A 13163-nucleotide genomic window follows, 5' to 3' on the forward strand; every position below is an offset into this window, starting at 1 on the left:
CCCGGTAGTTTTTCTCAAATTTCTCACGAAGGAGTATGGAAATTTGGAAAGCAATGTGCGTTTATGAATGAAGTTGGGACCACGGTTCTGAATATCACAACATCTTCATACTTTCGGAACAGCAGCGGAGCTGCACTTTAAGAATGAGTATGTACGAGGGTTGCGTTAAATTGCAATAGCAGCTGTCATAAAGCTATATAAGACGTATGAAATTATCGTGAGACGTGCACCTGTCAACTTTGTGAATACCTTCAGTCAACCAGGGTCTCCTTGAAAATTCGAGCAGTTTTCGAGTGATTTTCAATCGCAAAAACGCGTGCAATGTTATTCTAAGTGTATTTTCACAGTGTAATTGCGTTTTTGCAGCGAAAATTTTATCAATGCTGATTCTTGGAGTGAAAAGTCACTCACAAGGGGTCTAATGATGTATTCGTTATGCACTTCAGCAAACTGTACACTGTTGTCAAGTTCGCTAACGACACGGTTGAACTGGTACCAACGAAATGGATTGTGGGTGGCAAAGTATGCCTTCGGCCAGGCAAAAAACAAAATTCAAAAATCGCTGAAATGATCAGATATCGACAAGACCCAGAAGAAGATTGGGACCTGTGTCCCTGTGTATGCATGGCGTCGTTCAGTAACTTTAACAATTGCTTAAATACTTCTACGACAAACCTTTTGTGCTTGTAAAAAAATTGCTAGAGGTGACCAAAGCAATATGGCGTGTTGTTGTGATGAGTCCTTGCATTTCTATACAATAGACAGCTACAAGAAAGCAAAGAAGAATGCCGGGGAAGCATAATATACATCCGATCTGGAATCTGAGTCCAGTGCTGAAGAGGATACTGGCACCGGTAATTATATGCATGAGACCTTGGGTACTGTGCGTTGGTGTCAGAGTGATATTGTATTCAATATAATTGTGTTCCATAGTTGCCATTATTCCACCAGCCAAGAGAAGGATGCAGCTTCCATCACCACGTAAGCCGTAGATAACATTTTCTAAATTGAATGTTCTTCACTCCTTGAAATGTTAGCTGATTCTTTACCTTTTATTTGCACAGCGCGTATTATTGGCAGCCTGGCAGGCAATTCCGGTGAGCATTTTTTTTCTTTTTCAATATGTTCCTCTGCTATCAAATTTGAAATTGAACGATTCCTAAGGTCATACACGACAAAGCTAAATCATCACAGATATTTTGATTGAAAAGCGGATTTTAAGGCCTTAAAAAAAAACGTGGCCTGGGACGGAACGTTACTAAGTGATTCTAATGGGAACTTATAAAGTGTCCTGCTGTCAAGAAACAATTTATGGAGTGAGTATGTTGGTTGTTTGAGAAGTTTGTTTTCAGCGAGTGCTACGTTTAATATATTGTGTTCCGAAGTTTTACATGGGGTCACAAAGTAGCAAGTGCAGTTCCCGTTTATGCAATTATCGGCAGTAACCATAACAAGGCACTAACGGTGCCCATTCGACCTGATACGTGCTTGGAACACTGAAAGGTCACTTTAGTATGTTTCCCGAGGAAAAGGGCATGTGCCTGAAAATCCGCTCTCTATTTATGACCGACGTTGTAAATTGTCACGAATAAATGTGCACGAATCAAGCTCTTTCTTCGAAATTGTGCAGTCGCCCTTGTCCTGCAACAATTCAAATTCTAGGGTCTGCAGCACCGTCGCCACCACCAAGCATCTGTGTACGGGCCAACCATGATGCATCATCTCCTGGACCCTGTGAGTCTGCAATTTTATGAGGTTGCCTCATCGGCAAGCTTGAAGGTGACCTGTATTATATGTGCTTTGACTTTTGTATTATGCACGCCAGGCCTCACGTCTAGTGGGTGTAACCCGTACACAGATACGAGTCCCAGCACAGATGAAGATCCTGATGGATTACTGAGTGGTAAGTCACGTCACAGTTCTCAGTGGGCCTCAAGCAGACAGGCACTGCAAGTCTGAAAGTTTACAAAGTCTCCTCAGTGCTGAGCTTCAATGTGATATATATTTAATGTTCTGTTTTTCTAATTGTGGTACATTAGGGTTCTCAGCTGGGGGAAGTGCCACTGTAAGTCGGAGTAGCAGTCGGGCAGGAGAAAATTCAGAAGGAGCTGTCCTGAGTGATAAGTCACACCACAGTTCTCATTTGCCTGTATATAGCCTAGATGTTCTTTGCAAATGAGCTGAAACCAGAATTACACCCTTTGCAAGCACAGAAATTACATGACCTTGGCTTAGGTGTGTAGAAATCCAGCGAACCGGTAGAGGTGTAGGAAGGGGGTTGCCTCAGGACAGAAGCTTCTGTCCTGAGGCAACTCCCTTCCATGACCTTGGCTTGTTTGCCCTGGAATGTGGTCCATCTGGCCATCAAGCCAGTGCTTACTCCAGTCATCTCCATCGCTGCAAAACATGTGCCCCTCTAATGCCAACACCGGTCGCTCCTTTTGTGCATTGTCTCCAATGGATTTCATAATAATGCTCAAATCTGACCTTGTCTATCTATAACCACATGTCCATCAAGCCAGTGCTTACTCCAGTCATCTCCATCGCTGCAAAACATGTGCCCCTCTAATGCCAACACCGGTCGCTCCTTTTGTGCATTGTCTCCAATGGATTTCATAACAATGCTCAAATCTGACCTTGTCTATCTATAACCACATGTCCATCAAGCCAGTGCTTACTCCAGTCATCTCCATCGCTGCAAAACATGTGCCCCTCTAATGCCAACACCGTTCGCTCCTTTTGTGCATTGTCTCCAATGGATTTCATAACAATGCTCAAATCTGACCTTGTCTATCTATAACCACATGTCCATCTAAATTGAGCGCTTTCAATTGATAGATTCGAATTGATCGCTTTTCAATAATATTAGCATGCAATAATTAACGTGAACGAAATAATATAAGGTATTGGTTGGTATGCTTTATCCATCCTATGATGTGCTGTTTGGTTCATCGATTCGAATATTAATAATAGCACAGACTTCAGATAATCTGTTTTTAATTAAAAGGTGTGTTACCCACTCGTGTCGTGCCCTTATTTTTTATAAATAATTTCGAAGAAAGCGTGAGAGAGTTGGAAAACAAGTTCTAATGTGTAGTGTTGCTCTATTCATCCTGTAGTGTGCTGTTCAGTTCATCGATTGCTAATAAAAATTGCATAGAATAATTAATTACTTACACATACCTGCTTGCGAATCGTTCGATAATTATAAATATGGAATAACTAATTCTCTTGTGAGTATCTGTATAGCTTCAAATGGGATAGTATCTATTCTTTACATGTGTAGTCTAGAACGTCGTATGGAAATTGTTTGCCCGCGTGTGGACATTGAGTTTATCCACCTGTTCCCCTGTTGATTTCTATCCTTGACTATTGATAATTATTGCTAGGATTGGTTGCAGGTGGATCTATCCCTCTCTCTCGGGAAAGGATAGAGGTTACATATTAGAGTATCAGATGGCTATAATAAGAAAAATGAATTTAATTGTATTCGTATGGATTGAAAACCTCTTATTCAAGCAAAAAGCTGTGTCCTTGACGTAAAATAATTATCGCTAGCTTTGATTTCATTCTTCAGACAGTAACATAGTGGTGGTGGTTGTTCGTTTTTGACAGGTTGCTTGAGTCTCAGTCCTCTGTCTCTGTCGATTTGTTGATGACTCCCTAATATGGTGTGACGGACTTGTTGTAGGTGGTCGGTTTCTACGATAAAGAATGATTATTGCCGGCATTGATATTTATTTTTGAAATAACAAAAAATGTTGTGGTACAGAAAATTGAGTGATTGGTTGGCTGGACACATTGCTGGACATTGATTCTTCTGTCAATGAATAATTACAGTTAGCTCTGATTTTATACTTTTGGTGCTATAGAAAGTGTGGTGTCGATAATAAAATATTTTACTTGTGCTTTACTTGTGTTAAGTACAGTTGTGCTTGCTGGCATGTCATACGATGCCAAATAAAGTTTCACTTGATAGACTCGAATTGGTAACTGAGTATAAATAATTCACCTGGATGAAATAATATAATTGTTTGGTCTGCTTTAATGCATCCTGTGCTGTGCTGCTCAGTTGATTGATCCGATTAATATGAGCAACGTATTATAATAAATTATTGTAATCATATTGACTGAGAACGTCTTATTGAAGCTAAAAGCTGTGTCCATGACGTAGAATAACTAAATTAAATAATTGGGTGTTTACGTCGCGAGACAACTGATATCATGAGCACCGCCACAGAGGTCGGCCAGTGGATTGCTTTTGCCCACCTGAGGGTTCTTTAACGTGCGATGAAAGCGCCATCACACTGCACCCATTATTTAACGTCTCTCGCGGAAAACGGCGTGCCTAAGCAACTTGTACGCTGCCACCAAGTTGGTGGCGTCCTCGGCCGGGATCGAACCCGCGATCTTGGGATCAGAAGGCGAACACGCTACCGACTGAGCCATTGAGGCCGGTCGTAGGATAACTATCGCAAGCTTTGATTTCATTCCTCATATAGTGACATAATGGTTGTCACTGTTTTTTTTTTATATAGATTGCTTGAGTATCACTCCTCTGCTCCGCTTGAGTCTCTGAGTTTATTCTTTAGATGTTATCGAAATTGTGTGTCGATAAGAACATATTTTTAGCTGTAGAGTTGTGCTTGTCGACATGTCATACGAACCCAAACAAAGTCTCAGTCGGTAGATTCGAATTGGTAGCTGAATATCGAATAATTAACCTTGATGAAATAATATAATGTGTTGTTTATTCTGCTTTATCCATCCTGTGTTGTGTTGTTCAGTCGATCGTTTCGAATAATATTAGCAATATACTATAATAATTAATTGCCAGCATGTTGATTGAGAAACGCTTATTGGAACTAAAAGTTGCGCTTTTCACATAGAATAATTATCCCTTGCTATGATTTTATTCCTCAGATACTAACATAGTGGTTGTTGTTGTTCGTTTGATAGACCGCTTGAGTCTCACCTCTGTCGATTCCTTGATGACTGAAATAATATGCTATAAGAGATTGACTGTAGGAGGTCGGCTACTAATTTAAAGAGTAATTAGTGCTAGCATCGGTTTTCCTTTCTCAGGTATTAAAAATAGTTGTGACATAGAAAAGTGAATGTTTGGTTGGATGGCCTATTGCTGGGAGGATTGATATATAATAATTATTGTTAGTTCTGATTTTAGTCCCTAGATATTATAGAAATTGTAGTGTTATGTACGATGCATGCTGCCATTGATCCTTACAATGTCGATTCGATGCTGTGTCAGGTTGGCTGTGTCATGTAACATCAATAGAATAAATATATAGCCATAGAGCAAGGCATGTGTGTAGTTGCTTTACAATATGTCCGCTAGATACTATGCATAACAGAGTAAGTTAGAGTGTGAAATCCAAATCTCATCGATTATTGTTTCAGAAGAAGATCAACTGTTTTTTTTTTTTTTTTTTAAACTAGAGTAGCACTATGCTTTCCTCACTCTTTGAAATTACTATATGCTTGAAAGATATCTGTGATCTATTCGTTATAATAATAAAAAAAATGTCATGACGAAACGATTGCGTTTTGTTTTTCATAGTCGTTTTTTAAGTGTTTCTTTGACAATGGAGGGAAAGGTAAAAAACATAATGCTTTCTCGTGCAAGAAACTTCACGTGCTGTATCGTGCTTACAGTATAGAAGAGGCTAGTCTCTGATATGCCATTAACGACAACCGTAACATTATTAATTGCAAATGAGATATTCACCTCAGCCAGAGCAACCTCCCACTTTCCATCTAATTGCACTGGCTGAGCCAGTTTAATTCTAAACTTGCTTATTGTGTTACTAAGAAATACATCACTCGAGGTGTTTGACAGTAAACTGACATAGAAGTGGTGTGCTGCCACTTACAAGGCACGGGTTTCGTTTCTTTGCTCTGTATTCTTAGCGTGTGAATTTCTTGTACTCAAACCAAATGATACCAGTCGAAGTATACACGGAGGGGCAGATTGGAGGGAACCATAACATGCCACCCATCTCGAAGCGGGATCCCCGGTGTTGATACAATTCGAAGAACCCCTGTCTGACTCCACAGGCCATAACCACAACAAGTGTCGGGTTTAACTCGGTTGCGTTACAGCGGTCTGGCTGGACGAGGTGGGTGGCTTCGGTGTGTTTATGGTTCGCTCCGTTTTCTTTTCTTTCCGTTTGTGTACAACGCTTTGGATCTCTGTACCACGTGACCTTTCTTCTCTCCCTTGTGTCTTATGTAGACCAACTGTTGAGCTCTCGCTCTCGTCTGTCTGAACATGTAACTCAAGGTGAAATACAGGAACGTTTTTTCACCTCTCCAGGTTTATCTATCTGACGAGTCAGTTTTCTTAATCATTCTGATGATGTCAGAATAGTGAAAAAACGCCTTCCAAGGATTGTTGGATATACGCTTGCTGATGGACGTCTACCATGCGGACATATGCGTCAGCACCAGCCTCAAGCCACACCGTCCTTGGATGAGACTTCACGCTTGACACTGTCGCCGGAAGACCGTGCGCCGTCTCGAAGCAGCGTCGGATACACGGTATCTCGCCTACAAGCAACAACGGCAGATATAGGATACATCGAGAAGCTTCGACGTCTCCGGCACCTGTCCTTCCACTCCGTGAACGGCGTTCGAGGAACTACGTGAACGACGGCCTACATCGCCATGGCCGGGAAGGACACAGGTGAGCACTTTGCAATCCAAGAGGGAGATAATTCGGACATAGCGGCTGCGGCGCCGTCCGTAGATGAACAGGGCGCTAAGCCGAAACGTAGAGTAGCCCTCTCGCAAAAGGCTCAGCAGAACTACGAGCTCGAAAGAGAGGAGCACCGTGCGAAACTAGATAAAGCTTGGGAAGAAACAGCGCTCGAGCTGGAGAAGATCTGTATACCAGAGGCGTCGTATCAAGAAGTCGGGAGACTGAGCACCTCCTACAAACGGTACAAGCTTCACGCTGAAAGGTTCTCCTCCTTCCTAACAAGGACGAATGTAGAACAGAGTTTAACGGAACGAGACGTTCAGAAAGCAATCGACATGGATCGGGACGATCTTGTGCGAGGTATAATCACCGAAATTGAACACCGTCTCGACGGCCAGCGAGAGACGGGCTCCCGGCGCTCCGATGGTTCTGTTCATTCATCCTTGTCGTCACGACGTTCCACCCATTCCAGTTTGGATTCATCAGTAAGCTCCGCAGCGACTAGAGCTAGAGCCGATGCCGAAGCAGCTCGCGCTCTCACGTCTTACAGTCAACGGAGACTGCCATGAAACTGGAGAAAGCTCGTATAGAGGCCAATCTAGAAGCACTTCAAAGAGAGAAAGAAGCTGCTGTCGCGGAAGCGCAAGCCAAGGTTCTAGAGGCGGCACTTGAACAATACGACCCACGGCTTACAGAAGTCAAATTCGTCGACACGTCGGAAAGGACTAGGGAGTACGTTCTACGTCACGGAGTACCCCAGAGCACGCACGCGTTTACGGGAGACAGTCATCGATGCCACACTGTAAGCGGTGAACAGACGGCTGCTGCAGCACCTGGCGCGTCACAAGGTGACAACGTCTCTCGCGCTGCCGGTGGAAGACTTTCCGGAAGGCGTACAATTGGTCTGGGGGGAGAATCAGAACCAACTACACTCCAGAATCCCCTACCCATTATGGGTGACGTCGCCAGGTACTTACTTCGACGGGAGCTGGTTACTACGGGCCTCTCGAAGTTCAGCGACCGTCCGGAAGACTATAGGTCGTGGAAATCGGCATTTCGTAACGCTACTAAAGACCTTGGAATATCAGCCACAGAAGAGATGGATCTCCTGGTGAGGTGGCTGGGGACCGAATCGTCCGTGTACGCTAGAAGGCTAAGAGCTGTACACATCGGAAACCCGGATATGGGACTTCAGGCGATCTGGGAACGGTTAGAAGAGGCCTACGGTAGCCCGGAGGCAATCGAAAACGCGCTAATAGACAGGCTTGAAAGGTTTCCGAGGATACTAGGTAGTGACCGCGAGAAACTGAGGGAGCTGGGAGATTTACTCCAAGAACTCGAGTCAGCAAAGGCAGATCCACACTTGCCTGGGCTCTCCTACCTGGACACGTCACGTGGGGTCAACCCCATTGCAGCGAAACTTCCTCTACATTTGCAAGAAAAATGGATCGCTCTAGGATCGAAATACAAGCGGGAACACCGTGTGTCTTTCCCACCATTCTCTGTCTTCTCAGACTTCGTCCGAACCACGGCGAAGACAAAGAATGATCCAAGTTTCATAATCGGGCCCTCAAGCGATAACACAGGCAAGAAGGACAAGACATCCTCGTCGACAACGCAATCCTCTAAGAAATCGTCTGTATCGGTGCACAGGACCACGATTACCTCTCAAGAAGACAGCTCAGCGAGTCAAGTGGAAAGAATTCCAAAGAACCCGGAAGGAATGTGCCCCTTGCACAAGAAGACACATATACTTAGCAAGTGTAGGGCATTCCGTCAGAAACCTCTCGCCGAGCGAAAGCGCTTGCTGTCAGAGTTCGGCGCATGCTTCAAATGCTGTGCGATGACGCACAACGCGAAGAGCTGCGACTCAACGATACATTGCACTGAGTGCAATAGCGACCACCACATTACGGCACTTCATCCAGAGAACGTTACCTCGCAAGCTCGACGCACCGCGGGAGTCCCGTCGGCTGAGGAAGACGGTTTCAGCCGAGCGTCCGCAAAGGTTACATCAAGCTGCACGGAAGTGTGTGGAAACGCCAATTCGAGAGTATCCTGCTCAAAAATATGTCTCGTCAAAGTGTACCCAGGAGCTCAGCCAGAACAAGCAGTTCGGATGTATGCGGTCATTGACGACCAAAGCAATAAGTCATTGGCCAGACCCGAATTCTTCGAATGCTTCAACATTCACGGGTGCGAGTATCCATACACGCTAAGGACGTGCGCCGGGGTGGTTGAGACGTTGGGACGACGAGCTACCGGCTATGTTGTTGAGGGCATCGACAGTGGCATACGTCTGCCTCTACCAACGTTAACGGAGTGCGACCAGATTCCTAATGACAGGAATGAGATTCCAACACCGGACGCTGCTCGCAGACTTCCTCATCTCAAGGCACTGGCAAATGTCATTCCGCCACTCGACCCCAATGCACAAATCCTACTGCTCTTAGGAAGGGATCTCGTTCAGGCGCACAAAGTGCGTCAGCAGCGCAACGGTCCCAACCACGCTCCTTTCGCCCAGAAGCTGGACCTCGGGTGGGTCATAGTTGGGGACGTCTGTATCGAACGATTGCGCACTCCACAGGTCTGTACCTTCGCCACAACCGTGTTGCAAAACGGCCGTCCTTCCTACTTCACGCCCTGCCCCAACCACATGATTGTGAAAGAAAAGCCCTGCTTTGAGCATTCTGCAAAAGAAGTCGTCCAGTCTCCCCCGCCGCTAAGCAACGACCTTACGGATCCCCTATTCCAGATCACAAGAGATGACGAGAAGCTTGCTCCGTCAATGGAAGATAAAGAATTCCTGAGCTTGATGGACGGAGATTTCCACAGGGACACGTTAAACAACTGGGTAGCCCCTTTGCCTTTTCGTGTGCCCCGACGTGAACTCCATGACAACCGAGAACAGGCGTTTTCTCGGTTCGCTTCGTTACGTCGCACTCTGGAAAGGAATGCGGAAATGAAGAAGCACTTCGTTGCCTTCATGCAGGATATGCTCGAAAATGGCCACGCTGAGCAGGCACCGCCAAGAAAGGAAGCCAACGAATATTGGTACCTCCCCAGCTTCGGTATTTACCACCCGCAGAAACCGGGCCAAATCCGGGTAGTTTTCGATTCAAGTACCAAGTACCAAGGTGTTTCGCTCAACGATTTGCTCCTTTCGGGACCGGACATGACAAATAGCCTGATCGGTGTGCTGCTCCGTTTTAGAAAAGAGGCTGTGGCGGTAACGGCTGACATCCAGTGAATGTTTTATTCCTTCTTCGTACGTGAAGAAGACAGAGACTACCTGCGCTTCTTGTGGTTCCGAGACAACGACACCAGCAAGGATGTCATTGAATACAGGATGTGTGTACATGCGTTTGGCAACACATGCTCCCCCGCTATTGCGACCTACGGCTTAAGGCGCACCGCACAGGAGGGAGAGCAGGACTTTGGAGCGGACGTTCGACACTTTATCGAAAGAGACTTCTACGTCGACGACGGCCTCAAGTCCTTACCGACCGAAGAGGAGGCTATTGATTTACTCAAAAGGACATAACACATGCTGAAAGGAGCAAACCTGCGGCTTCACAAGATAGCCTCTAACTCTGTGGAGGTCATGGGCGCCTTCCCATCCGATGACTACGCCGAGGGCCTTAAAGACATGGACTTCGACGGAGGTCACGTACCGATGCAACGGAGCCTTGGACTAAACTGGGACCTAAAGGCAGATACGTTCACCTTCAAAGTGCCCGTAAAAGACACCCCGAACACACGCCGCGGCGTACTATCCACTGTGAACAGCCTATACGACTCCCTAGGATTCACAGCCCCAGTGACAGTACAAGGTAGGCTGTTGCTGAGAGATATTTCTTCAGAAACGTCGGATTGGGATGCCCCTCTCGACCTGAATGACAACTGGCTAACGTGGCGAGTCTCCTTACATCATCTTGAACGGCTCAAGATACCACGCCAGTACACTGCAATCTCTCTCTCCGACGCCCGTCGACGGGAAATCTGTGTATTCTGCGATGCCTCCGAAAAGGCAATCGCCGCTGTGGCGTACATCAGAGTCACAGATGCTGATGGAATGCAACACGTGGGTTTTGTGTTCGGAAAAGCAAAGCTAGCACCACGCCCCGAGCAGACCATTCCAAGGCTTGAGCTATGTGCCGCAGTGCTCGCCGTCGATATCGCCGAGTTAGTCGTCAGCGAGATCGATGCTCACATCGATGACATTAAATTCTACACGGACAGCAAAGTTGTGCTCGGATACATCTTCAATCAATCGAGGCGTTTCTACGTCTATGTCAGCAACCGTGTGAATCGCATACGAAGATCTACGAAGCCCGAACAATGGCATTACGTTCCTACCGGTCAGAACCCTGCAGATCACGCCACTAGACCTGTGGCTGCAGATGCTTTGGCTGGCGCGACTTGGCTGACAGGACCGAAATTTCTTCGGGAATGTACGGACGCGCAGAGGGAGGGCACAGCCTTCCCGCTTTTTGAACCAGATCAGGACAAGGAAATCCGTCCTCAAGTGGCTGTCTCAGCAACTCGCGTAGGAAATCAACAACTGGGGGCTCATCGCTTCGAGCGCTTTTCGACATGGACATCCTTACTGCGGGCCGTGGCATGCCTGGTGCATATCGCTCGTTCCTTTCATAACCCTTTGGCTGATTGTCACGGATGGCATTACTGCAGCAAACCTCGAAGCGCGGATGAGCTGAACGAGGCGAAGAAAGTAATCCTTCGTTGCGTCCAACACGAAGAATTTCCAGAAGCCGTCACATGTCCCCGTACGGACGCAGCTCAACAAAGTCGCATTTCGTCCAGCAACCCTTTGTGCGAACTCGACCCGTTCGTCGACAATCAGGGCCTGTTGAGAGTTGGTGGACGCCTACGGAATTCCGACCTCAACGAAACGGAAAAGCATCCAGTCATCGTTCCGGGTCGCCATCATGTAGGCTTATTGCTCATACGGCACTATCATTGAAAAGTTAAACATCAAGGGCGACACTTCACCGAAGGAGCTATTAGAACTGCCGGGTTTTGGATTATCGGCGGAAAAAGATGCATCAGCGCCATGATTCATCACTGTATCACATGCCGCAAACTTCGAAGAAAATTGGAGCATCAGAAGATGGCCGACTTGCCTGAAGATAGGCTAAGCGCGGACCCTCCGTTCACGTACGTGGGACTGGACGTTTTCGGCCCTTGGATGGTTGCCTCACGTCGCACAAGGGGCGGTCTGGCCCATAACAAAAGGTGGGCAGTCTTATTCACATGCATGGCCATTCGTGCAGTGCACATAGAGGTCATTGAGTCAATGGATACGTCAAGCTTCATTAACGCCCTGCGAAGATTCCTTGCGCTCAGAGGCCCAGTGAAACAGCTCCGTTCAGACAGGGGCACGAACTTCGTTGGTGCCTGCTCTGAGCTCAAGATGTCGGCTGTTGGCTTCGAACTTCGTAAAGTTCAACGCTTCTTGAGCGAGCAAGGCTGCACCTGGATTTTCAATACACCTCATTCCTCCCACATGGGTGGCGTGTGGGAACGCATGATAGGCATGGCTCGCCGGATCCTGGATTCAATGCTTCTGAACGACGGCTCTCCTCGCTTCTCCCATGAGGTGTTGACCACATTCCTAGCAGAAGTGACCGCCATTATAAACGGAAGACCATTGGTTCCAGTCTCCTCTGATCCCGAATGTCCCTCAGTGCTCTCCCCTGCAATGATCCTGACGCAGAAACCTACGTCGTCAACAGCACCTCCAGGAGATTTTAAAAGTCTTCATGTGAAGCAGTGGAAACAAGTTCAAGCTCTTGCCAACAGCTTCTGGCATCGCTGGAGAACCCAGTTCCTGCCCACCCTTCAACGCCGTCGCAAGTGGAAAACCGATCGACCTAACCTTCAAGTTGGCGATCTTGTGCTGCTGAAAGACGTGGGCGCTAGACGCAACGAGTGGCCAATGGGACGAATCACCGCTGTGCGGCGAGGGAATGACGGTAAGGTGCGCAAGGTGCAACTCCAGACAGTTAAAGACGGCAAGAAGAAAACCTTTGAACGACCAGTCTCCGAGATGGTTCTTCTGTTCTCGCCGGATCAAAGTGACTGAACTCGTTTGTGTGCATGATAGTGCATGATAGTATCTGGTATCCTACGGGACACCAGCCGGGGGAGTGTGCTGCCACTTACAAGGCACGGGTTTCGTTTCTTTGCTCTGTATTCTTAGCGTGTGAATTTCTTGTACTCAAACCAAATGATACCAGTCGAGGTATACACAGAGGGGCAGATTGGAGGGAACCATAACATGCCACCCATCTCGAAGCGGGATCCCCGGTGTTGATACAATTCGAAGAACCCCTGTCTGACTCCACAGTCCATAACCACAACAAGTGTCGGGTTTAACTCGGTTGCGTTACAGCGGTCTGGCTGGACGAGGTGGGTGGCTTCG

At 46.7% G+C, this 13163-nt stretch overlaps 2 protein-coding genes and 1 long non-coding RNA gene across 3 annotated transcripts; all 3 read left to right on the forward strand.

Moving 5' to 3' along the window:
* Window positions 1-1084: 1084 nt before the first annotated feature.
* Window positions 1085-1840, forward strand: LOC135382981 (uncharacterized). Its single transcript, XR_010419581.1, has 3 exons — window positions 1085-1097; window positions 1663-1734; window positions 1826-1840. It is a non-coding gene; the product is annotated as an uncharacterized LOC135382981 (long non-coding RNA).
* Window positions 1841-10265: 8425 nt separating this feature from the next.
* Window positions 10266-11702, forward strand: LOC135382947 (uncharacterized). The gene has a single exon (XM_064612614.1). The coding sequence runs from the start codon at window positions 10266-10268 to the stop codon at window positions 11700-11702; it is 1437 nt and encodes a 478-aa protein (XP_064468684.1).
* Window positions 11703-11792: 90 nt separating this feature from the next.
* On the forward strand, window positions 11793-12824 carry LOC135382948 (uncharacterized). The gene has a single exon (XM_064612615.1). It carries the CDS (start codon window positions 11793-11795, stop codon window positions 12822-12824), a length of 1032 nt encoding a protein of 343 aa, XP_064468685.1.
* Window positions 12825-13163: the final 339 nt, after the last annotated feature.

Source organism: Ornithodoros turicata, chromosome 2, assembly GCF_037126465.1.
Source record: "Ornithodoros turicata isolate Travis chromosome 2, ASM3712646v1, whole genome shotgun sequence".
NCBI classification, from domain to species: Eukaryota; Metazoa; Arthropoda; class Arachnida; order Ixodida; family Argasidae; genus Ornithodoros; species Ornithodoros turicata.

Bases quoted from the DNA above. Each gene is read 5' to 3' on its own strand.
- LOC135382947 (XM_064612614.1), top strand. From the start codon at position 10,266: ATGCTGAAAGGAGCAAACCTGCGGCTTCACAAGATAGCCTCTAACTCT.
- LOC135382948 (XM_064612615.1), top strand. From the start codon at position 11,793: ATGATTCATCACTGTATCACATGCCGCAAACTTCGAAGAAAATTGGAG.